The sequence below is a fragment of the Aptenodytes forsteri genome, unplaced genomic scaffold (assembly GCF_000699145.1).
Source record: "Aptenodytes forsteri isolate BGI_AS27 unplaced genomic scaffold, ASM69914v1 Scaffold309, whole genome shotgun sequence".
NCBI classification, from domain to species: Eukaryota; Metazoa; Chordata; class Aves; order Sphenisciformes; family Spheniscidae; genus Aptenodytes; species Aptenodytes forsteri.
Genome location: NW_008795857.1, coordinates 1,840,893 through 1,865,228, shown reverse-complemented (window position 1 = coordinate 1,865,228; position 24,336 = coordinate 1,840,893). Strand labels below are relative to the sequence as shown.

Below are 24,336 nucleotides of genomic sequence, written 5' to 3'. Positions count from 1 at the left end.
AACAAGTTTAAATGACCTGATTTAATCTTTCAGGCTGGTGAATGAAAATGAAGTCAAACAGTGGAGGGACCAGGCAGAGAAGTTTCGGAAAGGTGAGTGCGTCCTCTATGCTTGGGGAGGCAAAAGAGGGGGCAAGATTGATCCCGATTCAGTCACAGAGCAGCGGGCAGCAGAGCTGGGGACAACTTTTCCTTTCATGGACATATTCTGCTTTGTTCCCTCCAGTACATTTTGTCTCATAGTGATCAGTTTATCTGTTTCATAGGATGGGGCTTCCCTCAGTCCTTACATGAAGTGATTTTACAGTCTAAGTGAAACTTGGGCATTGCTGTCCTGATCACTGAAGATCACTGTCAAGACAGTCAGACTCTGTTTTCTTTTTCCTACTCTCATATGTCCCCAGTTGAACTGACAGATTTGTCAGCTTTATTTCAGCATAACCTGCGTCCCTTTGGGGACTGTTCAGGAGCTTTATTTCATCAGCCCCACTTGCCTGTTCCCCCTAGATCATGCTGAGCTGATGAGCAGGCTAGAGAAGAAGGAGCGGGAATGTGAGACAAAGACCCAGGAGAAAGATGAAATGATGAAGACACTGAACAAAATGAAGGACAAGCTGCAGAAGGAATCCCTGGAGCTGCGCCAGACCCGGGACCAGATGAACGACCTGGTGGCTCAACTTAATGAGTTCTCGGTATGAGACTGGGACTCTTCCCATCCTTGTTTAAAGCCTGCTAACTAGTGAATGATGAACAAAAGCACGTTATGAGAGAAACACTTTCTATGGTCAGAACAGGGAGAGTCTGTCTAGACAGCTAGAAAGATGAATACTTAGAAGTTTCTCAGCTTTTAGTTGAGACCGAAATCCCTGAGCTGGTGGTATAGAATGGGTAATGCATGGGCTGCTCCATTCCTTCTCCTCAGCCACTTTCCTTGCAGGAGCTGCTGAGTCACACATGTCTTCCTCCAGCCGTAATTTTGACTTCTGAAGTGGGGTTGTTATTTCAGTGGAATAGAGAGAAATCTCCCAGATATGAAAGTAAATTTAGTGAAGAAACAGGATTCCTGTCATGCTTCAAGAGCGTCTGTACTGCCTTGGAGTTCTGCAGAAGTGACATTTGCAGCGGCTCCCTCCTGCTTGGTGCTCCTTCTGTCCCGGCAGTGTGCCTGAGCCTCAACTCGCCAGGACATGGCCCTGAGAAGTTAGACACTACAGAAAGCAGATTCATTCCCTCCTCCCCTCTCTCACTTTGCATTAGTGGGGCCTAATGACAGGTATTCAGTATTTCAAACCCTAAGGTTTAAAACCCAGGAGTTCAAAAGTTCATAAGATTGAACTTTTCTCTTTTTTCATACATAAGGAGAAAATAATACATTTTGGCTTCTTTTACTAGCTTTCTGTTTTTCTGAGCCATTTATGGTTCCTTTTTTCAAGCTCTTCTCCACAACTTCAAGGGCTTGAAACTTTCTCTTAAATGAAAGCTGAGATTCCTCCCTTTATTGCATGGCTTTGAGTGCAGGAGGCTTTAAGGAAAACATCAAATATTTTGAGACTCATAATAAAATCACATCAGCTGGCAATATGGAGTTATTGTGCCTTTTAAACTGTTTGCTTTCTTTTTCTGTGTGTTTTTTATTTTCCAGCAAGGGGGCAGCATTTCCTTCCCACCCCCACCCCCTCCAGGTGGCCCATTAGCTTTGTCCTCTTCTCACATGTCTGAGAATTTGCCCCCGCTGCCACCTCCTCTGCCTTTCTCCAGCTGTCCTCCTCCTCCTGCTCCACCACCTCCACCAGGAGGACCTCCTCCCCCACCAGGAGCACCACCTTTCTTCAGCATGGGGATGCCACCCCCTTCAACAACCACCTTCAGCAGCTGTGGCACCAACCTGAAGAAGAAATCTATCCCTCAGCCTTCACACCCACTGAAATCCTTCAACTGGGCTAAGCTGAGTGAGGTAAGAAATTGCAGTACTCTCAACAATTAATTTACTTTCTAAGTATAACTCAGTGTTGATTAATGCCAAGAAGTGCAAGGTGACAGAAGCCAGTGATATTGTGGCTTTCCTTGGGCTGAGGTCAGTAGGAGTCAGTAACTGTCTTGAGGGAGTCTCCCCCGTTCTCCTGTGATGACCAAGGTGCTGATTAGATTGAGCTGCAGTAGACCTGGGCATGCTATCAGTTAGGCAAAGCTGTAGTGGGACTGAAGATGTTAGCTAGAACTGGACATCTCCAGGACTGGTGTGTCAGAGCTGCCCTCACTTGTGCATCAGGGAAAAGGATGGCCAGAGCCGATGTGGGCAAAGCATGGTAAGAACCAGCTCCAAAACCAGCCTTCTCTACCCTGGCAGGAGCCATCACCAAGGAGAGAAAGGTGGCCTGATTCTCCTCACCATTTGTTCATGGCCATGAGGGAAGCTGCCCTTCTCCTTGCATGTTTACAACTCTGTCTCTTGGCGATAAAACTCCAAATTGGCAATAAAAAGAGGACTTGGATTCTTCCTGTTGCACTCATTTTCTGCTACCTTGGTTGCCTCTCCTTCCCCTCCACTTCTCTCTCTTCCTTTAGGTCTTCCCCCCCCCTTCTCTTTAGGTCTTAATTTTTTTTTAACTGATTTAGAAAGAAAAAAAGTGTCTGTGTTGAGTTTGGATGGCTGCCTAGAAACCCAGGTTCTCTTTTAGACTGAAACTCACCCAGGGCCCAACTCCGGCATTTGGAATGAGTGTCCAGGGACCTCTGGAATGCCACAAGAATTCTCTCTCCTCCTCTCTCCTTTTCTTTAAAATAAAGTGAAGTGAAATATTTGCTGCACCGTCTGTGCTTGTCTGTCAAGGCCACGTGGGGGGTGTGGGAGAGAATGTAAGGACGGGGATTTATTTTCCTTTGCAGAACATGGGACTTAGTGCTCTGAAGAAAAGAAATAATAACTAATATATGTATATATATGAACGTATATGAAAAAGAGAGAGTCACAGGTGTTTCTGCTTAGTGTACAGTAACTGTAGGCTTATCCTGCCCTCTGGTTAGGAGTGAAGGCAGCTGTGCTAATAAAATTGAAGACCTGGGTGGTGAGGTGGGTAAAAGATGCTATTTTGAGGAAGGCAGAATAGTTGGGAATGGTTGGGAAAAGGGGCAGAAGAGGGTGGGGGGTTCATTTTGGGGTGTTCGGCTGTGTTAGTGTTTTGACCTAGTAAGGTCTCTGCAAAACTGCAGAGATTGTGGTGCAGACACAGGTGGCTTGCCTTATTATTTGGGGTGCGCTTTGTTATGGAATTATTTAATTCCACTGACTGCTGGAGGAAGCAATACGTTTTGGCCATCTTCATCAGTTATCCTAGATTCCCTGCTTCAGTACCAGGCACCTTCTCTCTGTTCACATGGATATGAATCCTCTGAATGCATAGTCACAGGTAGGTTGGATGGCCTCATCTTGCCTTTTGTTACCATTGTGGCACTTTTGTAGTGTTCTCCTGAACTGTCAAAGTAGCCATACATGAATGAATGAAGACTCACAATAAGCACACTGGCTGGGAGCAGCGTATCTTGAGTTTTTGAGCATGGGAAACTGAGGCCTGGAAGCGTGCATAGTATTATTGTGGTTCGTGGTAGTGTTTAACTTCCAGTTCACATGAATACAAGTTTTCCCCACAAAAACATTTTGAGGAAAAATACATCTGACACCATGTATATGTTTTTCTTTTTTAAAAGACCAGTCTAGTTAGCGAAGAGCACGGGCATGTCTGCACCATGCCACACAGCAAGGTGAGGTGACACAGTGTTGGAGACAGAGCTGTACACAAACTTGGGGCTGCAGCCAGGTCAAATATGTTATTCAGCTCTTGGGTATCTCTGCATACTGTTTAGACCATCCTTCTCAAAGCAGTTAGTACAGTCTCTCTCCTAAGCTTTCTTACGTGTGAAGATGATGCCAGGACTGAGGCAGCCCACATGAAAGCGAACCCCTTTCTGTCCATGCAGCCTGCCTCAAGGGAGTGAGAGAAAGCCAACAGAGCCCGAGGAGAGTGTGGACGGGGCTGGCCAAGAGGGATTTGTCTGCGATACACTTTCTCAGTAGCAGAATCAAGGCTGTTCTCTAGGGCAATTCATATGACAGACACCTTTTTTCCCAATGCTGATATTGTCTTTGGAAGGAAAGGACTGAGCTGTTGGGTGTTAGGAAAATGATCAAATATATTCAAACTCTTAGCAGTTGACAATAACAGATTGTCCACAGTTCCCATGAGCACCACGAAAAAAGGTTTGACTGGAAAGTATTCGTGCTTCTAACAAGGAAACTCCAAAACCCCACTAATTTCCTTTGAGAATTAATGATTTTGTAGTAGCTTTGATGTGAGCTGATGACCGGTGGCAAAGCCATTTAGATGCATGGATGGGCTGAGTTCTGGTTAAGCCCTTCCACACCACAGGTCCTTTCATACAGCGCCGTAGCATCGTCTGTGAATTCCATTCATACAGCAGTACAGTAGTGCTGGTGCCAAGGATCTCTTGTTTTTTAAGAAAAAGATATTGCAATGTAACCACTGTAATGTTCTGGAAAGATTCCTTTCTTTGTTTCTGGACAGCAAATGGAGTTTGCTCTCCCACTCTGAATTTTACACAACACCCAAGGTCAAACAGGGACCAGACATTTATGGTTAATCCAAACGATGGACTGGTTTCAAGCACACTGGAAGTATGGATTAATATAAATACCTCTTTAATAAATATAAAAATATTGATTTGAAGTTATCGGAGTAAATCAAGTTTGCTTGAAGGTTGCTTCAACTGCGCTGCTTGTTATCTCATGGCTGGAGAAGCAGCTTCCCATTAAGAGTCAGGCTGGTAATGACTCTAGTCAATGATCTGAAAAGGGCTTTCTTTAGCCAGCCCTAAATAGACCTGGGTGAAATCTCAGAAGAATAAATCAAGTTTGCTTGAAGGTTGCTTCAACTGCGCTGCTTGTTATCTCATGGCTGGAGAAGCAGCTTCCCATTAAGAGTCAGGCTGGTAATGACTCTAGTCAATGATCTGAAAAGGGCTTTCTTTAGCCAGCCCTAAATAGACCTGGGTGAAATTGTCTCAGAAGAAAGGTATTTGTTCTACATACCGCATAGGATTTAAAAAAAAAAAAAACCACCACCAAAAACCAAAAAACCAATCCCATAAACAGAAAATGTTCATTTTGATACTAATTTTTTTAAAAAATGTTTCTGTAACGTTATTGATGATTCTCATTTCTGGAACTTTCTTCCTAAAAGCAGCCTGAGGATCATGGCAAACAATGATGCAGGACTGCTGCCAGAGATTCAAAATTAATGGAAAGATTTCTACAAAATCTCAGTGTGAAGCTACTCATAATAGCTTTGGTGGTGCCTAGTCCTACAGTGAGATAAAACATCTGTCTCAATTAACAAACATGCCAGAAATACAATTTTTGCTCAAAGTGGATTTTTCTTACGCTGAGGAAAGGATCTGATATCAAGAGAGAAATCTGAAAAATGCACTCTGTTCATATCCCTTTTTCAGACTCAAAATTTTAATTCATAATTCCATTATAAGTTGCTTTGCTTTTTGATGGTTAATATTTTACAAAAATTAACCTACTAATAAGCAGGATTGCCTGCTCCAGTATTCACAGGACACTCATAGTTTCTATGGTTTCTCTGGACCTGCAGGACAAATGAAAGGCTTTCCCAAAATACTGCAAATTTTCACTCATGCTGTGAGGTTATTGAGGCATGATGGACTTTGGTGGCTTGCAGAGTATCACTATTTATCCTTCAGGGTACATAAAATAATCTGTTAGATGTAGCAGAGGACAGCTTGATGTGATTTGTAGCTCCATGAAACACTGTCATTCTCTAATCTTGGTAGGTCTCTCAGCAAATTTGGCTTCATTACAAAGGTGGAATGACATAACTGCAGCAGCTACAGCGAGCAAATTCTTAAATGCAACATACCAAAAACTCAGCTTCATGGAGCAAATGCCTTGTCAATACTTGTTCTGATAATAAGGTGTTTCCTTACCTAGTATGTACTACCATTTTGCTAGAGGACGCTGGGAAATGTAGTTCATAGGATTTGCTTCTCAAAGGGGGCCAAGACTTTGCAAAGCAGAGGAACCACAGATCTTGGAAGACTTGTAGAATCAATAAATGAGTGAATGGATGAATAAGTAAATAAATAGATATGGGGAGAAAAACATGTTACAGATGAAATGACCTGTCTTTTTTTTTTTCTTTTCTTTTTTTTTCTATTTTTTTAAGGACAGAGAAAAAAGGGAAAGAAGAAATGAAGAATTTACTTTATTTTTAAATTGTTATTTAGGGACCATAAATATTTTTTATCGTGCTGAGGGAATCATTTATCATAGCAACCACATTATGCAAGTTTGTTTCTCTTAAAACGCTCAGTCTCTCTGGCTGATGACAAGGAACTATCAGCCAGTTAATCCATAACGGAGTAGCAAGAGCTCAGTGTAGGAAATTATCTGGCAACAACGTGAAAGTTTTCAAGGACAGAGCTTAGGGTAGAAATAGAAGGGACAGCCCCATTGCAAGTGTTTTGTGTAACAAAGGCTGTTTATACCTCTGCCTGCCTCATTTTTTCTTTGACTGGATTAGCCTGTTTGGTTTTTAAGCACTAAAATTGGGTTGCTTGGGTCAAAGTTCTGTTTGTGCATGCCATTGGGTGTGGGAATGATACAGTGATATTGGTGAGCCTGTTCAGGGATGTGTGCTGCTCCATCTAGTATGTGCTCTCACTGTAAATAGCACTGCAGCACTGCAGACACCCCTCCTTGCCCTCAGGCACTCACAGGCTGCCTCTGGAGGGAGGGTGTTGGTTTTCCTCCACAGTGTCTGCCCTGCCAGGAATTTCCTCCAGAACACTTCACACTTTTATTTCCCCCTCATTTCATCCTCCCATCAGGTGTTTTTCCTTGCTCCTTGAGCCTTGTGGCTTAGCACATTTCCCTCATTCCTTTGATGACTGTGAATGGGAAGTAGAGCCTGTTCCTAATTAGTTCTGATAATGAAGTGTTAACGCACTTTGCTGTGTAGGTAAAAGTCGGGTACTTCAGAGCTGGAGCCTGTGTGAGGGTTTCACTGCTGTTGCTTGCTGTTCCTGGCTTTCTCTGCGTCAGTGTTCTGCTGGCTCTCCATCTCCTGGGTTTTGCTTAAGTCTCTTTACAATCCCTTCTGTCTATTTCCTTTTTCTTTTAATCAACACCTTCCTTATTTTTCCAGTTAATAAAGTACAATAAATGTACACTTCATTAACTAAATGAACTGAAAGACAGTGTTGTCAAGTGTGAAGAGCAAGTTTTCCTTTTCTGAATGGGTAATTGCCCAAAGCTTGTCCCACACAACATGCACCTTAACAGTCGGTAGGAAGGAGGAGGTAGTTCAATCTTTGTGTCCTCTTTGCCAGCAAGGACATCTGCCCTGAGAAAGTCAGCAGGAGACCCCAAGGCCTTCTCCTACTTTAGGATGACTGCTGATTAGCTAATTCATGTACTACAAGAGCTTATTTGGTCCAGGGTTTGTGGGCAGCAAAGTTGGAGTTCCTCCAACAGTGTCTCCCTCCATGCTAATCATCTGCCAGACAGCTAGGATTCCCTGGCATTCAGGATAATGTATCACATGGGTTGTGAACATTTCCAGTTAGTGTAGATGATGCTCTTTCAGAGATCTGGGTATAGTTTGTGTCTATCAGAGCCAACAAAGAACTCATGTAGACAGGGGAGATCATGTAATAGGAAACAATTAGACTTCAAAGACTCAGAGCCTGAAAAGTAAAATAAAATAAAATCTTAAACTACTTTCACAGGCAGGCAGAATGAAAACCACACACCCTTTGGGCTTTACAACAGAACCTGGCAAAATCTGCAGAAGGGAAGATGTGTCTGGGGTTTGTCATGCATCAGTGCCCTTCCTAAGGTTTTTCCTCATGATGGTAACACTTCTTTCAGCATGACCACAATCATTGTGTTAGGCAGATGGCCACTCATGAAAGGAAACGTACTGTGGGATCATGGATATTGCTTGAGATGTGGTCTGCTAGTCTTGGAATGTGCCCTTTCATCAGGGGCTTGCTGTGATGAAAAATACAAAATACTCAGTATGTTTAAAAAATCCCAAAAAACACATCACCATTTTTTTCTCCTTTGACTCTTGAAACAAAGCGTGCCCTCTAAAATGACAGTAGTAGTACATAGGAATATGGCCAGTGAGCAGGAGAATTTAATCTGTCCAAATGGGATTGGATGTTCTTAGCTAAAAGCTTTTGCTATCTCATTAAAATATGACCTTTTCTTTCAGGAGAGGATCCATGGCACAATCTGGAATGAGATTGATGATTTAAAGGCATTCAAAGTGCTGGATCTAGAAGATTTTGAAAAGATGTTCTCCGCGTATCAGAGACACCAGGTAGGGGTGAACTCTTCCACACCTTGTCTTCCTTGAACTTCTAGAGAAGAAAAGAACACATGACAGTGATCTGGGCCCTTGCCCACCTGCAGTCAGGCTGCATCGTTTGCTGCTCTGTCACTGTTCAAAAAATCACAAGACCAAAAGAAGTGGGGAGGACATATAAGGCAGAGTATAACCTTCTGTTATCAACATACTTCATACTAATGGGCAGCTCTCAGAGACAACAGCTCCCAACAGGTAATGCTCTATTTGATCTCAGCAGCCACTGGCTGCCAAAAGCTCCTGAGCTTTACATTCATGCTCGATATCCATCTTTCTATTTCTCCCATTCATACAGAGGAAAAGTCTGTAGTTGCCTGAGTACAAAGCAAGGTGACTGAATTAGCTGTCTTTCGCTTTGCCTATTTTTTCTTAAACAGCCAACTGACCCAACTGGCTAGGTGACAGAAACTGTCTGAATTACAGATTCTAACACAAACAGCATGCTTTAAAAGCAGCCATTTATTAGAATGTCTTTTTCTCCCTCCTCTTTTTCTTGGAAAGCAAATCACCTTCAATCTGTCTATCTCCGCTGAATGAGATTTAGCAAGAGAGGGATTGTACTTGCACTCCCTGAACTCCCCCAGCTTTCCTTTGCTTTTGGAATATGTTTGGAGAAATTCAATCTTCTGTACTCTGCAGAATTGGATCATTGCTCTGGAGTTTTAGGAAAAGACACAGATGTGATTGCCATAAGCAGCCTTTATGATTAAGCCTTATAGTGATGATGATTACTTCATTGTCATTATGATTAACTTATTCAGTACCTTAAAATTAACAAACAAACCCTTGTCTTTGGACTTTTCCATCTGTTCCCTTCTCTCTCTCTCATTTTTCTATCTAATCCAATAAACATAACGAATAACTCTTCTGATTTACTAGCTTACAGCCACCTAGATAAGCATCCCAACTTGAACTGTGAAGAATGTGATGTTACCTGTTGCATGATGAAATTTCATTTCTCATTCTGCTCCTGCAAATAGTTCTTGCTGTTTCAGTGGGTCCCTCTCTCTTTCTGTGAATCCCATTCCCTGAAACAAGAACTTAGTTCATAGAGGGGAAGAAAGGCACATGAAACTTCAGTGCTGTTACAAGACTGGATTTAGACCCTGTGCCAACAGCTCACCAGTGGTGGTGGGCTCCCAGTTGTCTTGCAAGTAGCCAGACTGTCATCTGTGCACATGAGTAGCCATTGCAGCATCAAGGTGCCATTCCAATGTTTCAGGTGCAAACATTGCAGCTTCCTCACTAGAAATGACCTTGCAAAGCCTTGGTTCCTTTGGGCCCCAAAATCCAAAGCCAAAGCTGTCCTGTTCTGCCAACTCTCAGTTAGAATCATAATATTTATGGCTGTGTTACCAATCACTGAAAAGCAGCCTGGCCTATTCAACCGTAAATTAACCTGACCCTTACCCCTGCCCACTGGAATGGAGCCATCATCTCAGAGTGACCTCCATGGGTCTCAGAACAGTTCTCTTCCATCCTCATTAAACACACTTTATGACAGTGGCTCCAGACACTAGAGTATCACTTATGTAAGCTACTCGTATTTTTGTGTAGTAAGGTGCATTGCTGTCCTTCCAGCTTTTGCTGAGGGTTTTGTTGTTGTTTGTTTTTTTTTTTTTCCCTTAAATATTCCATTGTTATTACTTTATGTGATGCTTTCTTTTTCATCCATACTCACTCCAGTGTGAACTGGATTCCCATCAACAAGTCCTCCTCAATTTTCTTTTTCTTTTTTTTTTTAAAGACCAGGCAACCAAAGTTGCTTTTGAATCGAAATCTTATAAGAACTTTTCCAGTTGATTCACACTTAGTCTTTTCTCCTCTTTTATTTTTGGAAATACTCCACTCTGGCCAAGTATGTATTTACCCTGGGTTTGTGACTTTTAAACTTCATACAAATGCCTGTAAAGAAAAATGTCAATGCAAAGCCCTGCTGTTGTGCATCTGAAATGTTGAATGAGTACAGATAAAGACATTTCTTTCTTTGCTGTTATTAATGTGATCTTCGTATTTTTTCCAGTTTCATTTACATTAAACAGCTTTTCTTTCTTCTTCATTTTTTTAATGACAAAGGGTCTCTTCTCCTCTCTCAAGACCAATGTATAATTTTTGGTGGCTATGAGGGAAAGCAGAATTGTCCAGTGTACAGAATGCTGGACCAAGAATTCTTACACTTGTTTTCTGACCTTGCTCCAATCTTACTGTGTAATATTGACCTTTTGATTCAGTATATCTGGTGTTTTCCTGGAGTATGGAATACGTTGTGAAATAGTTGGTGTCTGTCACCCAGTAGTGCTGTAAGGCTTCTTTGGTGGTTACAGAGTGCTTTCAAAATACTTGGCTGTAGGTTATTAAACAGTATAACGTGCCATTGAAACAAGTTGTTACTAATAATGGCAAACTGTGCCTGTGCATCAGGAGAGGAGAACTGACCCTCAAGTTTTAACCTTGGCGGTTCTTTCAGTAAGGCTCCAGACTAGACTTGTAAAGGTATTTAAGCATTATCCTAGTTAATGTTTCAAGACCTAAGAGATTTATGCTTTGGAGACTGAATTTATTCTTTTCAGAAAAGACCTAGAACTCTTAGTTTCCCAACATCTGCTGATTTAAAATATGCAAAGAAATGCTGAAATACCTTTGAACTGTCTGGGCCAGTATTACTTGCTAAGCATTTTATTCTCTTAGAAAACAGTGTGTGTCTAAATTCAGCTGCCTTGTTAAACCTGATATCTTTCTCTGTGACTAATTTTTGGCATGTTTCCTTCTTCGTTATTTGCGGCTGCTGCCTGCATAGGACCTGCTAACTAACCCCTTCTCCTGTAAGCAGGTAAGTGTCATTGTCTGCCTCCTGATCCTCTTGCAGTGTGTGGGAAGGTGAAGTCCTCCACCATGCCGTTATGGGGTCATGACTCATCTCATGCTACTCTTTCATATGCCCTTGCACCTCTGCTTTCTGGGTGGGGAAGGTGGTACAAAAAATTCCTTTAGTTGTATTAGCTCTGTGATAGGAAGTAGTTCCTGTTCTTTCACTTAGCTATAACCTCACTGTGGTTTCTGCTGGTGTCTGTAGTCCCCTTTTTGATGATCCTGAGGAAAAAGACCAGGGACAAAGCAGAATGTGAATGTGAATTCTTCCTTAACCAAACTAATAGTCTCTCTAGTGGAGAACAAAAGGGGCTCTAAGGGAGCCTTCACTCCCACTGTTCCCATCTGTGGTCCATCTGCTTTGGACAGTACTGAAGTCTCCAGATGTATTCACTAGCCACAGACTTTCTGATAAAGAAAATCTTTCTTTCTGTAGAACCGGAAGGCACTTTGGTTGGGCAGAAGGATTTGTGCCAGCTGAGGAGCTGAAGGGTTAGACTGGAGGAAAGCCTGCTTCATTTCAGACTGCTGAAACCCTTAGAAAGTTCAGCGAAAGACTGAAATGGTGTTTAGACGAAGTAGAGATATCAGACTGCCCGCATGTCTTCAAACTGGCTACCTCTCAATTTATTCATCATCTTAAGCAAAATTCTTGGCAACACTTTTGGGAAGAGCAATGCTCTCGGAAGAGGGTTGTTCAGGTGTCATCACAAGCGTCTCTGGTGGCTTCAGAAGAAAGTAGTCCTTACCCTGAGTGCTCAGGGAATTGTATTTGGAAAGTCTGGTCAGGACCTCTACCACTGGGTGAGGCTAGTACATGGCTCTGGGCCATTTACTGGCTTTCACAGTGGCAGCGCACACCATGAAACAAGTCAATATGGTAGAAATAGTTCCCTAAAGTATTGATAATTACTGGAACCTAGGGTGCTTCTGTGGTACCAGACCACAATTTCTGCAGCTAACCATAATCAAACTGTATTTGAAACAGGGCAGCAATATGATGAACACATTCCACGTATCTAGTCATCCCAGCACTGAAATTTTATTTGGTTTTTGAATTGGCAATTAAAATCTCAAATCTGAAATCCTCTTCGAAATATATAACATAATGTTATTCCAGATGGGAAGTTGGTACAGAATGATGGGATAAAACTTAGGTATCTTGTCTGTTAGGTTGGCAACAGCCCCAACTATTCTTGCTTTGTGTGCTTGGCCTATCTCACAAAAGCTGGTCACTACTGCACCCTTGCTCCTCTTTTTCTGTGTCTAAGAAAATGCAGATAGTCCTTAGCTGATTCCTTCAGCTAAGCTTGCAATCTGGCTTCTGTAAAACTTGAGGCTTCATCTGCTTTTGCTTATACACAACTCCAAGTATCTATAAATATCTCTCTCCTCAATACGAATTGAAGAGAACGTATTTTCAGATGAGACTAGCCCACTCCTTATGACCAAGGAGTGGGCCACATCTGAATAGTTCAAGTTACTCATCCGTGTTGAACCTTGCGGGTTGGGGAATTGGAAATGGAATGGAGACTATTATACCAATCCCTGCTGCATGGCTTTAGGGGAAGCTGTCTAAACCCCCACCCCACACACACAGCCAAACCCTGAAACAATTTGGTTTTTTCCTTGGGATGGGTGCTGGTTAACACTAACCAGGTGTGCTTGTCTGCAAGCATTAGCTAGTGAGGGACAATGAAGCTTTTATACCAAAAGCACAGAGCAACAAGTACCTTTCTTACCTTCAACAGCTGCCTATCTCCCCATTCCCCTGTCTTCCTCCCCACAAACTGAGGAAACTCAGGAAAACTTTGACATCTCTACATGCCAGATTATACTGGGGGTGCCCTGCTTTTTGGTATTGTTATTCTCTCAGAAATAATAAACTTGCCCAATACCCAATTTTTCCTTTTTTTTGGAAACACTATTTGATATATCAAGTAACACTGCAATTTTTTTCTGCCAAGCTTGACACTTTGGGCACATCCAGCAGAATTATTGCGTGCGTGTCTTCAGCTGGTGCATTGTACCTGCTTATAAATGCCACTTAGTATTGGTGGTGGCTCACTGCAGCACATTTGGACGTGGTTGTAGGAATCCTTTGTATATCCAGGAGCAAGACAGGCTTGTTGTAGCTGATTGTACCAAGAACTCAAATGACAACTAGCAGTATGAATCTATGATTTACATTTAACTCTCAAATATTTGGGTGTCAAAATCTCTTGGAGTGGATTAGTCATACTGAAATAAGTAAGCCCTGAGCTGCAGAACCTTGAGTCCTGGGAGTGAATTCTGGGAAGCACCACTATATGCTTGCCATGATCTTACACCTTTCCCTGGGTACCTGCTGTTGACCACTCTCAGGGACAGGATATTGGGGTAGATGGACCTTTTGATCTGACTTAGCATACTTGCTGTTATGTCCAAAGAAAGAAGCCATGTTGCTAATTTGATGGATGCATTCAAAGCTAGATTATACTGGTAAGTCCCAAAATATCAAGGCATGACAATATGGATATCATGGAAAGGCATTTTTGAAGAGGTTCCAGCAGCAGTTAGCTGGGAAAATAAAAACTGTCCTGTTCTTATTTTTTATTTTCCCTCTTCTCTGTTGGTAACTAGAGAGCTATTATCCAGGATTAACACCTTTTATCATTACCTCTACTTCCCTGTAAGGAACGGTGTTAAAAGATACTCAAAGTAACTGCAGAAAGCCAATCTCTGGAAGTAAAACAAATCCCATGGCTCTGGTGTGTAGGCAGAACAAGGAGACAGAGACTTCTGGATGGTCAGACTGGGTTTGCAAATAGTTTCTCTCTGTGTGCTGTGACAAACATTTTGGACGGGGATTTTCCAGTTTTTTTCCAGGTGATGAACTTGGCAATGGGGATATACAGAGAACTTTGAAAAAGGGTGGTTTCTGTACGATTAAAGGTATTAATTAATTTTAAAAAGAGAGGCTAGTTCAGATGTAGATGTTGACAGTTTAGTAAGATATATTTAGTAAGATAAATGTCATCTTGCCCTACTGTTTGCATCTCTCATATCATATGGATTGGTCTGGTCCAATGGCAGCCTTAAGAGATGATTCTCTGATTTTTCCTGACTGGGCTGCAACCTTTCAAGAATGCTGTGTAACCCCTGCAGGAGGCATCTGCTGAAGGATATGCTGTGACACCAGTGGACGTTACCATAATGTGCCAAATTTCCCTGTCATGCCGGTTTTGCACAATGACATAATAATAATAACAACATAACTGTTGGTAGAGTGAGTCCAATAGGTCAGAATCAGGTCCAGTATTTAGAATCAAAGATGATCTTATAAGTGGTAATGAATGACTTCTGTTTGTCTAGTAATACAGGATCTACCTACATGTTTTCTGCCCTTCCTGTCTCCTTTTCTCACCATGTGGGTGGATTTTCCCATGTTGGGATGGGTTTTGTTCATTACACTCAGCTAAGTCTATCAGTCTTGGGTGAGAAACATGATACTGATTGTTTCCCCCCCCTTTTGAATTATATGCAGAAAGAGATGGGTTCAACAGAAGACCTTTACCTCTCCACACGAAAGGTGAAAGAGCTCTCTGTGATTGACGGCCGGAGGGCCCAGAATTGTGTCATTCTCCTTTCCAAGTAAGTGTGCTAAGCCTTAGCTCACAGGATATCCTGTGGTCAATGTAGAGGCAAGAGGGGATGGAATTAAACAAGCGGGCATGTTTCTTTTCTCACCTAGACCTGTTGTCTAATACCTACAGAGCTTCAGAGAAACCTCTCTTGCAGTATCATAAAAGCACATGTCTCTCTGAAGTGTTAGCTCACTTAATAAACATATGCACACACACATTTTGTGCATTAAATAGATAGACATAGACACCAAGATGTATCTGAAGACTCATCACCAGAAAACTATCAGTACTCATAGGTAGATGAAAGCAGCTCATTGGCAGTGCTTGCACTTCACTGTAAGTGATGTGTCCCCCATGCCCTGTGTATGTCATTTGTCTCTGTTCTGTATGTTTTTTTCTAAATGTTGCTCTGAGCATCTCCCTGGAATACAGCAGAGCTGAGAGTGGTGTTTTTCTTTGTCACTTTTGACTCTTGGTGAGAAGAGTGGTAAATGTAAAAAGAGATATTCAAGAATTAGGTCTTGTATTTGTAAATTAGGTTTTGGAAGCCGGGAGTTGCCTTTGCATGCTCCTGCAATGACTCTAATGCCTTCAAATGCTGTGACATCAGGTCCCTCTATATCCTTTTCATGCCTTTCTACCAACATGAGTACTGGGCTGGATGTCTGTCACTGAACATCAAATTTGTGCAGACACTGATCCACCTGAGAAAGTTGCCTTTCCTGCCAAAGGAAGGACAGCAGGGCTGAAGCCAGATCCTGGGAAAGCTGTGACAGCACTGAGCAATAAAACTGTTTCACTGATCAGCAGAACATGTGGGTTTGTATGCATGTGATTGCTTGTCTGCTCTAGCAAACTAACAGTTAAAAGCAAAGTTGCAGCCAGACCACCAGGACTGGAGTGAGTTCTTTCCATTGCTTAGTGAAACCCACGGAGGTTCTCATTATGCTACTTATGTGGCATTAGCCTGCATGTCAGCAGGACCGCCCCCCCACCCCCCTCCAAACCAGCAGTGAGGGAAGGCTTACATTTCTCTCTCTGCAGCAGTCGCCAGCGCGTGTCTTTGCTGGTGTTGGCAGCTGACTGCAGGCTGGGGCAGAGGGATGGAGAGGCATAGGGGCAACAGGATTTTCATGCTGTTTGACAGACCTGCTAAAATGTGTCTGGGGTTCAGATTAACTCATGTAAGCACAGGGAGCATTTCCTAGAAGTGGTAACATAATGTGTGCAGGTGGCTGGGCTGAGGAGGATCCAGGAAGGTGGTCCATGACTTGGTATGACACTAGATGTTTATTTGTAAACACTTTCTATCCCCAAAACAAAAGCAGTGTGGATGACAGCGGTATATGTTTTTCACCGTTCACCTTTTCTGCCATGCAAGTCTGTCCCATTCTTACCTGAGAGGGATCCTCTCTAAATGGTGAGAGGGAGAAAGGACAGTCTCTGTGGCTTGTCTTCCCTTCTGCTGCCTCCATCAAAGTGGCACTGAAGCATGAACCTTACACTGCAGGGTACACAGCGTGTGTTCGCTCCAGGTGTGCCATGAAGCCAGTCCACCTCAAGTTGCTAGTCTGGACTCAAACCAGAGGTGAAAATCTGCGTATTGTGACTGCCAACTTCTCCACTAGGAAATATCCTGATCTTATTGTTAGCAGGCCTAACATGGATGATAGAGATTTGAAGACTGAGCTCACCATCCCTAAGGAGCCTGCCAGTTTGCATTGTGCCCTGTTAACTTCGCTGTGCTGTGCCAGTCACCAGGGCTATCACTGGCTTAGATCGTTTAACGTTTGTAACAGGTAGTGTTACACCCAGGATATCAGAAATATCTTACAGCTTGGCCCAGGATTGCTATTCCTCCCCAAACTTCCCTTTTAAAGGCAACTAGAAAAGCAAATATCTTTGGGAACTAAAATGACACCTCTACATTCATGCCTTTTTCTGCTCTTTGTGCTTATATGGTTCTATTATTAAAGACAGCAATTGGGAGGATTGGCTGCAGACAATAATTGAAAGGGTTTTACAGCCCCTTTGCAGTTTTTTTCATTACCCCACTTCTTCCTCCTTTAGGTTAGACCCTGAAGGAGAGACACTCCCAGCCAAATCATCCCTGGCTGCTGCCATGGCCTTGCTGCTCCTGCAGCACACCTTACACGTGTGCATGTGGGTGTGCACACGTGTGCAATGAGAGGGGATTTAAAATTGGTGACAAACAAAGAGAGTTTGTGCAACCCTGAGCTGCAGCCCCAGCTTTCAGGTTGCCACAGTATCTGCCAACAGCTGTTTCCAATTGACTCTTACTGTGCATATATCCCTGTAGTTTATTCCCCCTTTGTTTACACTAAACTGTCGTGTCCTTTAAAGTAAAATAGCTGCATGGGTTGGGTTTTCTTTCCCTCCACTACTCAAATGTTTTTGTTTTACTAACACTGTGTTAGAAGGGGTCAGGCAGAGCTCATATTTCATATGGTCCAACAAGCCAAAACCTAGCTAGAGTGAGAAATAGATGTCTCTTCCTTTCTTTCACGGAGAGACTGGAGAATGGTGGACTGAAAAGAGATGAAAATTGAATTGCTAGCTGATTGTTGATGACAGTTAACAGATTCGTAAGCCTTCCTCCCCATTCTCATCTCTATTTTCACAAAAAAAGCTCTATTTCAACTATTTGATAGCAGCATCTTTCAGTTTTCCTGCAGTGGAAGGATGTAATTGCCCTCGTTTAGTGCAGTCTGATGGATCCAGAACGAAGCTCTGTCCCATAGGCCAACTGTAAAGGTTTGAATAGGCACAAGATCAGTTTATCTCACAGTATTTCCAGTAGGCCATAATTGAACCAGGACATGGAACCATCTGTCTGTGGTGAGTCCAGGCACTCACCAGCTTAAATTCTGGCTTTCTTAATGGTGTTTCCAACATACAGTTATTTCTGTCACGCTGGAAATCTTCTATCCCTCATGAATTTCCTGATGTCTTCAGTTTCCACCAGGCTGGAGATTTACTGTCAGACTTGTGTGGTCTGGAAGAATCATCCCAGATCCCTGTGTTTCCCTGCTTTCACCTCGCAGCTGGAAATTTCTCTGACCTCTCTCACCAGTATGGCTTCTCCCTGCCTCCATTATTTAAGTAATGGGTAGTATTTTCGTTGCTGTAGTGTTTTTGTTGTACAATATCTTTAAATGTTCTTGCAGAACATTAAATGGTCCTTGCAGAATATGCCTAAGATGTCTCTCTTACTGTCTTGCTCTGTGAAATGCTCTGCAGAGATCCAGTTCTATGAGACACGTTGCTCAGAAGAAGGCTGAATGTATACTTATGGAACTTTTTTGTGCAAGTTGTTTTGCATGAATTCCAGAAAAATCATTATGTCAGTGTTCTTCTGAGATGTGTTTGTTATTCCTGTGGCCCAGCTAGTCAGCAGTAACCCTCTCAAGAGGCTGGAAACAGTAGGAGTGCTAGCAAAATGTCATAAAACCAGTAGTAGCAGAAGGCAGAATCTGACTACACAAAAATAGTTTTAAATGTGAATATGACAGTAGGTAGATACTAGCAGGCAGCTTTACCAAATGTTTGTGGCTTTCATGATTGTCAATTCAAACCTCTATCAATAAGGGAGAAGAAAAGGGACATTTGCAGCATTTCCAACCAGAATACTAAAGAGACTGAGTATTTCTTTCACATAGCTGTGCCTCCTCAGTGCTTCTAAACCCTTTCAGATCAGACATTAAGAGGACAAGCTGTTCAGCCAATGTCAGTGTCTGTGTACTGCCTCTGCTGTGCCCCCAGTCCCCATGTGCCTTTCTGCCATGTGACGATACAGTGTTCACCCTTATTTCAAGGTAGATTCCAAGCAGTATGATATTTTGGGGTACAGATCATACCTTGATACAGAAACAGTTCATTGGATTCAGCAGTTCGGTTCCTCAGTGTGTTGTCTTGAAAAACACTAGGCAATAAACAGTGCCTCCCGGGTTCCTGGAGAGATTTTCTGGTTTTAAGGTAAGGTCCACAAAAAATGGCTTTGCCTGCTATTCTGAGTATGATAAACCCAAAGGTTAAACAGAACACGTCAGTTGGTGCCATCCTGTCTTAGATCACAACTAGGAACCAATAGGTAGGTAGATAAAAGATGAACCACTGCCTCATCAATATGTCACTGTAATTTGGGGATTCCCAAGTTTGGCCCTGCTTTGCTCTGCTTGGCTCAGAAAGATGGCCATCCCCAGATCCTTCTTGGTAGGAAACTGAGAGTATTTGGATGCAAAGTAGCTTGGTCACTCATGAGCTTTTGCTGAAGGAGCAAAAGAAAAAAAAGCCTGTTTCTTTATGCACTTGGCTGAATGCTTTCGCAGTGAAGTGCTGAAAAGGCACTGGTGTCTTTTTTCCCAACATGTTGATATAATGGTGTAAGATGTCATAAAATGTCCCAACTGTTGTCCCCAAAAGGTTAAGGCACTGTCTTTTTCACTGACAAGATGAGTTGGCAGCTGAGATAAGAGGATGTGAAAAGAGTGGCTGCATCCTTCTGTCTTCTGGGTGAATGTACAGTTAGACCAGCCTGACTCCTGAACGCTGCTTCTGAAAGCAGGGAGACATCTTCTTTTCCTGCCGTTATGGGGTAGTGACAACGAGTATTCCCAAAATGTAGCTATTTAACAGCCTGCAGCTTGGCAGTTGTACAGAGCCTTAGGAGAGCTCAGCATGTTAGAGAAGGCTTATGTCCCAGTCACAACGTTTGGGAGTGAATTGACTAGTAGCCTGCGTGAAACGAGTTGTGGAGATGGAGAAGTCCGCAGTCAGTAAAAGCTAAGATTTGGGTGAGCTATACAAACTGGCCTTAGGATGCAGCTGAGTATCAGTCAGTTCCTCTCACTGTCACAGCTACTACTGCTGTAGTAGCATCTTTGGGAAGCACTGTGGTTCAGTTCAGTTTGAGGTAGAAAATGGCCTCAATACATGATAATCAGTCCCCTTCTCCAAGGTAAAAGGAAGAGTGGGAATGTGATCCCTGTGGTACAGGAGTTTAATGTAGCTGCAATGAAACTCCGGGTTCTCTGGTAGTAGGCATGCATGCTTCTTCCTCCAAAGCTAAGCAAGATCCAAGGACAAGCCATGAAGTAACTCACTTTTTCCTCTGAGGGGGAGATAGTTAATGAGCGACAAGTATTCTGCTTTGATCCATGGGAGGGAGGAATGAAGGGGGGAGGTTACTGTGAGTTAAATCAATGGGTATATTTAAGGAGGAAAAATGAGCGAGTGCTGGATGTCTGTAAGGGAAGTTGATGTAAAACTGCAACATGTCTCCCAGGCATGTTCAGAGTCAGGCTGCCGGCTTTCTCCAAGAGGACGAAACAATAAACCACTTGATGTCTGCAAGTGAAGCTGGTGTTAAATCAGCCGAGGTGTCCTGGGGAGATTAGTGATGAATTACTCTACAGAGTCAATAGAGATTATTTATGAAGCCGGAGGGGATAGAGGGAGGCAGGCTAAGTACCATATCAGAAGTTATTTGGTACTTGTTGAGCTTTAACATTGCTTGAAGATGACTCAAGCAGTTGGACTTCCATATGCTGCCACCAGATGCACGGGTGAGGGAAGAAGGAGGGAGTATTCTCAGTAAAGATCCTTTTCCTTCCTCATCGGACGAGTGTCAGGCTGCTGTTGAACAAAAACAGTCAATATCTGCGCTATGAATGAATGTGCTGCAGCTGAGGAAAGGGGCACTGTGTTTTCTTCTGGTCACATTCACTTCCTGAGTTCTGATGCCAGGATCTGTGATTTGGTGAAGCATCAGGCAGAGAGAATACAGCTTGAATTGTATGCTGTTCCGAATTGGGTTGTCTCCAGCAGCTGGAGGAAAAGTGCCTGGATCTGCAAAGCTTGTAAGAAAGTCATTGCAGACTGTCCAATAGATACTGAAATGTAATTTCTGTAGTGTAAATTTTTGGGCCATAATTCCACTTTAATTTGCTGTCTGTCCCATATGAGTTTTAGGCTCTGAGGTATGCCTCTATTCAGCTCTAAATGGAAAGATTTTACGCATCTGCTTTAGGTTCCTCTTTAATCAGTTCACCTGTTTCTGTTTAAAAGCAGCACATCTGTTTCACGTTACTGCTGGCCATCTTTAAGATCTACTGCATGGCTGGGCATGAGTTTTGAAAATACAAGAATCGCTTGATTAACAATTCTTTGGCCAGTTATGCAGCCAGTTTTTAATTGGGAAGATCCCTGGTTTGTGCTGTTGATGCTTACAGCTCTTGAAATACATCCTGCCCCAGAAGAGGAACAAGCCCACTTTGGAAGAGTAAGATTGTTTTGCTGTAAATCCTTCTGTACTTGTAATTGGATTGGTAATAATCTAGGATGCACACCTGCAGGCACTGTGACCTCCTTACAGGCCTCTAAGTGACTAAGTTAAACTGCTTCTCAGCAGGGGGCTGGCAAGCGTTCTGCTTCTCTCTACTGTGGGCTAAACCATTCAAACCAGATGTTTTTCTGCTGATGGCAGGGCACAGAATCATCCAAGAAATCAAAGTGTTTGTATAACTGTCTGTCCTTGGGGCTCTCAATTATTTTTGAACAGAAGATGTTTTCAAGTGTATTTAGTGCTGATGAATGGCAGCAAACAGAGGAGCTTGGAGTCTGAAGTCCTCGGGCTCCTGGACAGAACAGCAAGATCAGCAATAATATGCGCTACACCTTCTGTTGTGTTGATGTACCTCAAACCTGTCAATTCCATCCTGTTTACTGCATCCCCTAACACACACAGAGGGACTTGCACTGTGTAATTGTTGGTGGTCACTGTAGTAATTATTCAAGTTATTTGCATGGAAAAAACATGAACTTGCCCTCATTCTTTTTATCTTCAGTGAAAGTAGCAACAAAAAACCCCACGCCCTGGTGTTCATGGGTTGGCTTATTGCATCCCCTCTGACAGACTGTGTACCTGTGTCACAAGACACAGCTAATCTGTGGACTCCAGATTCTGGAAAATGTAAAGGTGCTCTCTAAAGGAAAAATAACCAACAAAATGTAGCACTTCAAAAACTGCAGGCACCAAATTCTCTGGGCAAGTGTATATGTATCTGCTAGGAGCCAGGCCCACACCCACCAATATGCTGCTCAGCCCTCCTGTGGTCACCGGGTTTGATCAGTTCAGAGTCACACAACCATGGACTTTTCAATTCATGATTATTAAAGCCAAAAGAAACCCTTCAGTTTTCTGACTGAGACTGTAGAGCTTTATGCAGAAACCCGTGTACTGAGGTTTGTTCTTTTGATCCCAAGTCAAACTGATGACCTAAAGTAAAAAGTTTCCAGCCTTTTCATTGTAAAACTTCTAATCCTTCTATCTCATCTGAGCATGGCCCAATTATGTAGCTTTTCTGGAAATTCAGTAGCCTTATCTTACTTGGCTGGTATCAGTTTGCCCTCCTTGTCAAAAGCAGACACAATGACAAGCTAGGAAGAGAGTGAGAGCAATTAGTTAAGAGGTGTAAGCTTTTGAATGTCTGCTGATTCGTACTTTAGCTTCCAGCTGTTGGTTATATTGGGCAATATTAAAATGTTTTAAGTTTCTTAGATTTAGTAATATTTCCTGTCTGTAAAAATAAAGCTCTTTCTTTTGCTTTTACATAGTTCCAAAAATATGATTCTATCCAAATGGCAATAGCAATGTGAAATTTCAACATGGAATTTCTTAGCACTGAAGACAAAAACATTCTGCCTCATGCATCAGCCTGTCTCTTATTTATATTTGCATTTTCTCTTTCTGCTGTTAATTAATTATACTGATTGTAGAAGGTCCATGGAGACTGCAGACTTCACTCCTCAAGTATTTCTTTTCACGCTTTCCTGTTTCAGTCCCAAAATCGAGATTTTCTTGTGGATAGCCTTTCCTTTATGGTTCATTTGGTCCTCCTCTGCTCTCCTGAAATGACTGATGAGGGTGTCATGGGTTGGGGGTGGTGGGGTAGAATTTGTCAATTGCACATTTGTTCATTGACATCTGCACTGAGAACCATCAAGTTCATTTCATGTAATCTATCAAACAGCCTCTCAATAATCACAAATTTTGACTGCTTCTGGTCTGCCCTGGATTTCAAGTGGAGACCTTGAGGGGTTTTTTTACTGATTCTGTGTTTTGTTGTGACTGATGACCCTTACTCATTGCACACAGATGGACAGGAGTAGGTGGGAAGGAGAGTGTAATTTTAATACCTCAGATACTATTAATAAGATCTTGTTTTCAGTGCTTGTTTCATATTGGATATGAAACATAGATATGTAGATGCTGTCAATTCCTTCTTCAGCTGTGACTGCTGACAGAGTGAACTTACCTAGCACAACCAGCCTTACAAGAAACCCTTTTCTCAGATCTGTAAGGGAAAGATCAGTCCTATTGCTTGTTACTCTGGGAGATCCTTTAATATGCACAAGCAGGAGTGTAATGTGGGCTCACAGGCACAAGTCACATGGATTTGAGGGAGTTTAGTATAGCAAAAGAACTTGATGAGTGAGGTATGTGATATGGGGGAAGTTGGAAGCACTTGTGATCTATGAGGTCCTGATTGTTCTTAATCACCATCTAATTTTTGATGTGTGTTTGATTAGCTGAAGAGGATAAATATATATGATCTAGAAAATCTCTGCCTTTGGAACTGATTCATTCATCTTACTGAATACTCTAGAATAGCAGCTTCATAGTGGAGCTTCCCATGGTTCTTTTGTGCCTTTTTAGTGCAGCTTTTCAGGCTTCCTACTTTCTGAACTGTCAGAGTCACTTAAGCTTTGCACTAATGGTACAATGTTGATCCTGTTGAAAGGCTGAAGCTGTCAAATGAAGAAATCAGACAAGCAATCCTGAAGATGGATGAACAAGAAGACCTAGCAAAAGATATGCTTGAGCAGGTGAGAAAGATTACAGTCAGATATATCTTATTCTGAAGTCCTTCACTGCCTTTTTTTCACCTAAAGTAGGTGGATATATGTACTGGCTCTGCTGCTATGTCTGCAGATCTGAACTTGGCCCTATCATGTCAGTGGAGCTGCACATGGGAGCATGAGAAAAGTGTTTTTCCCAATGTTGTCAAATATACCTCCCTCATGTAACTCTATTTGTATCAGGTTGATTTCATAACAGTTTTCTCTTCTTGATGCAAAATATGCATGATTACAGTTGGTATGAGGTTTCCTTTCATGTCTTCTTTTCTCACCTGTGACTTTCCCATAATTTTTCCCATCTCCTCTTTATACTGCTGATTATATTTCGTTGTTCTCTTTCTCTCTCTCCCTCTCTCCCCCCCTCTCTCTCCCCCCTCTCTCTCCCCCCTCATCCTACTCATCTCATACTCTGTACTCCTCGTAAGCAACTCG

General features: G+C 42.5%; 1 protein-coding gene across 1 annotated transcript in view; it reads left to right on the top strand.

The window, feature by feature from the left end:
* DAAM2 (dishevelled associated activator of morphogenesis 2) overlaps positions 1-24,336 on the top strand; it is a 130,489-nt gene that overhangs the window by 82,385 nt on the left and 23,768 nt on the right. The window contains exons 11-16 of the mRNA XM_019473261.1: positions 34-92; positions 507-691; positions 1,642-1,953; positions 8,318-8,425; positions 14,865-14,971; positions 23,787-23,871. Coding sequence (XP_019328806.1) covers positions 34-92; positions 507-691; positions 1,642-1,953; positions 8,318-8,425; positions 14,865-14,971; positions 23,787-23,871 — 856 coding nt within the window. The remainder of the gene's footprint in view (positions 1-33; positions 93-506; positions 692-1,641; positions 1,954-8,317; positions 8,426-14,864; positions 14,972-23,786; positions 23,872-24,336) is intronic.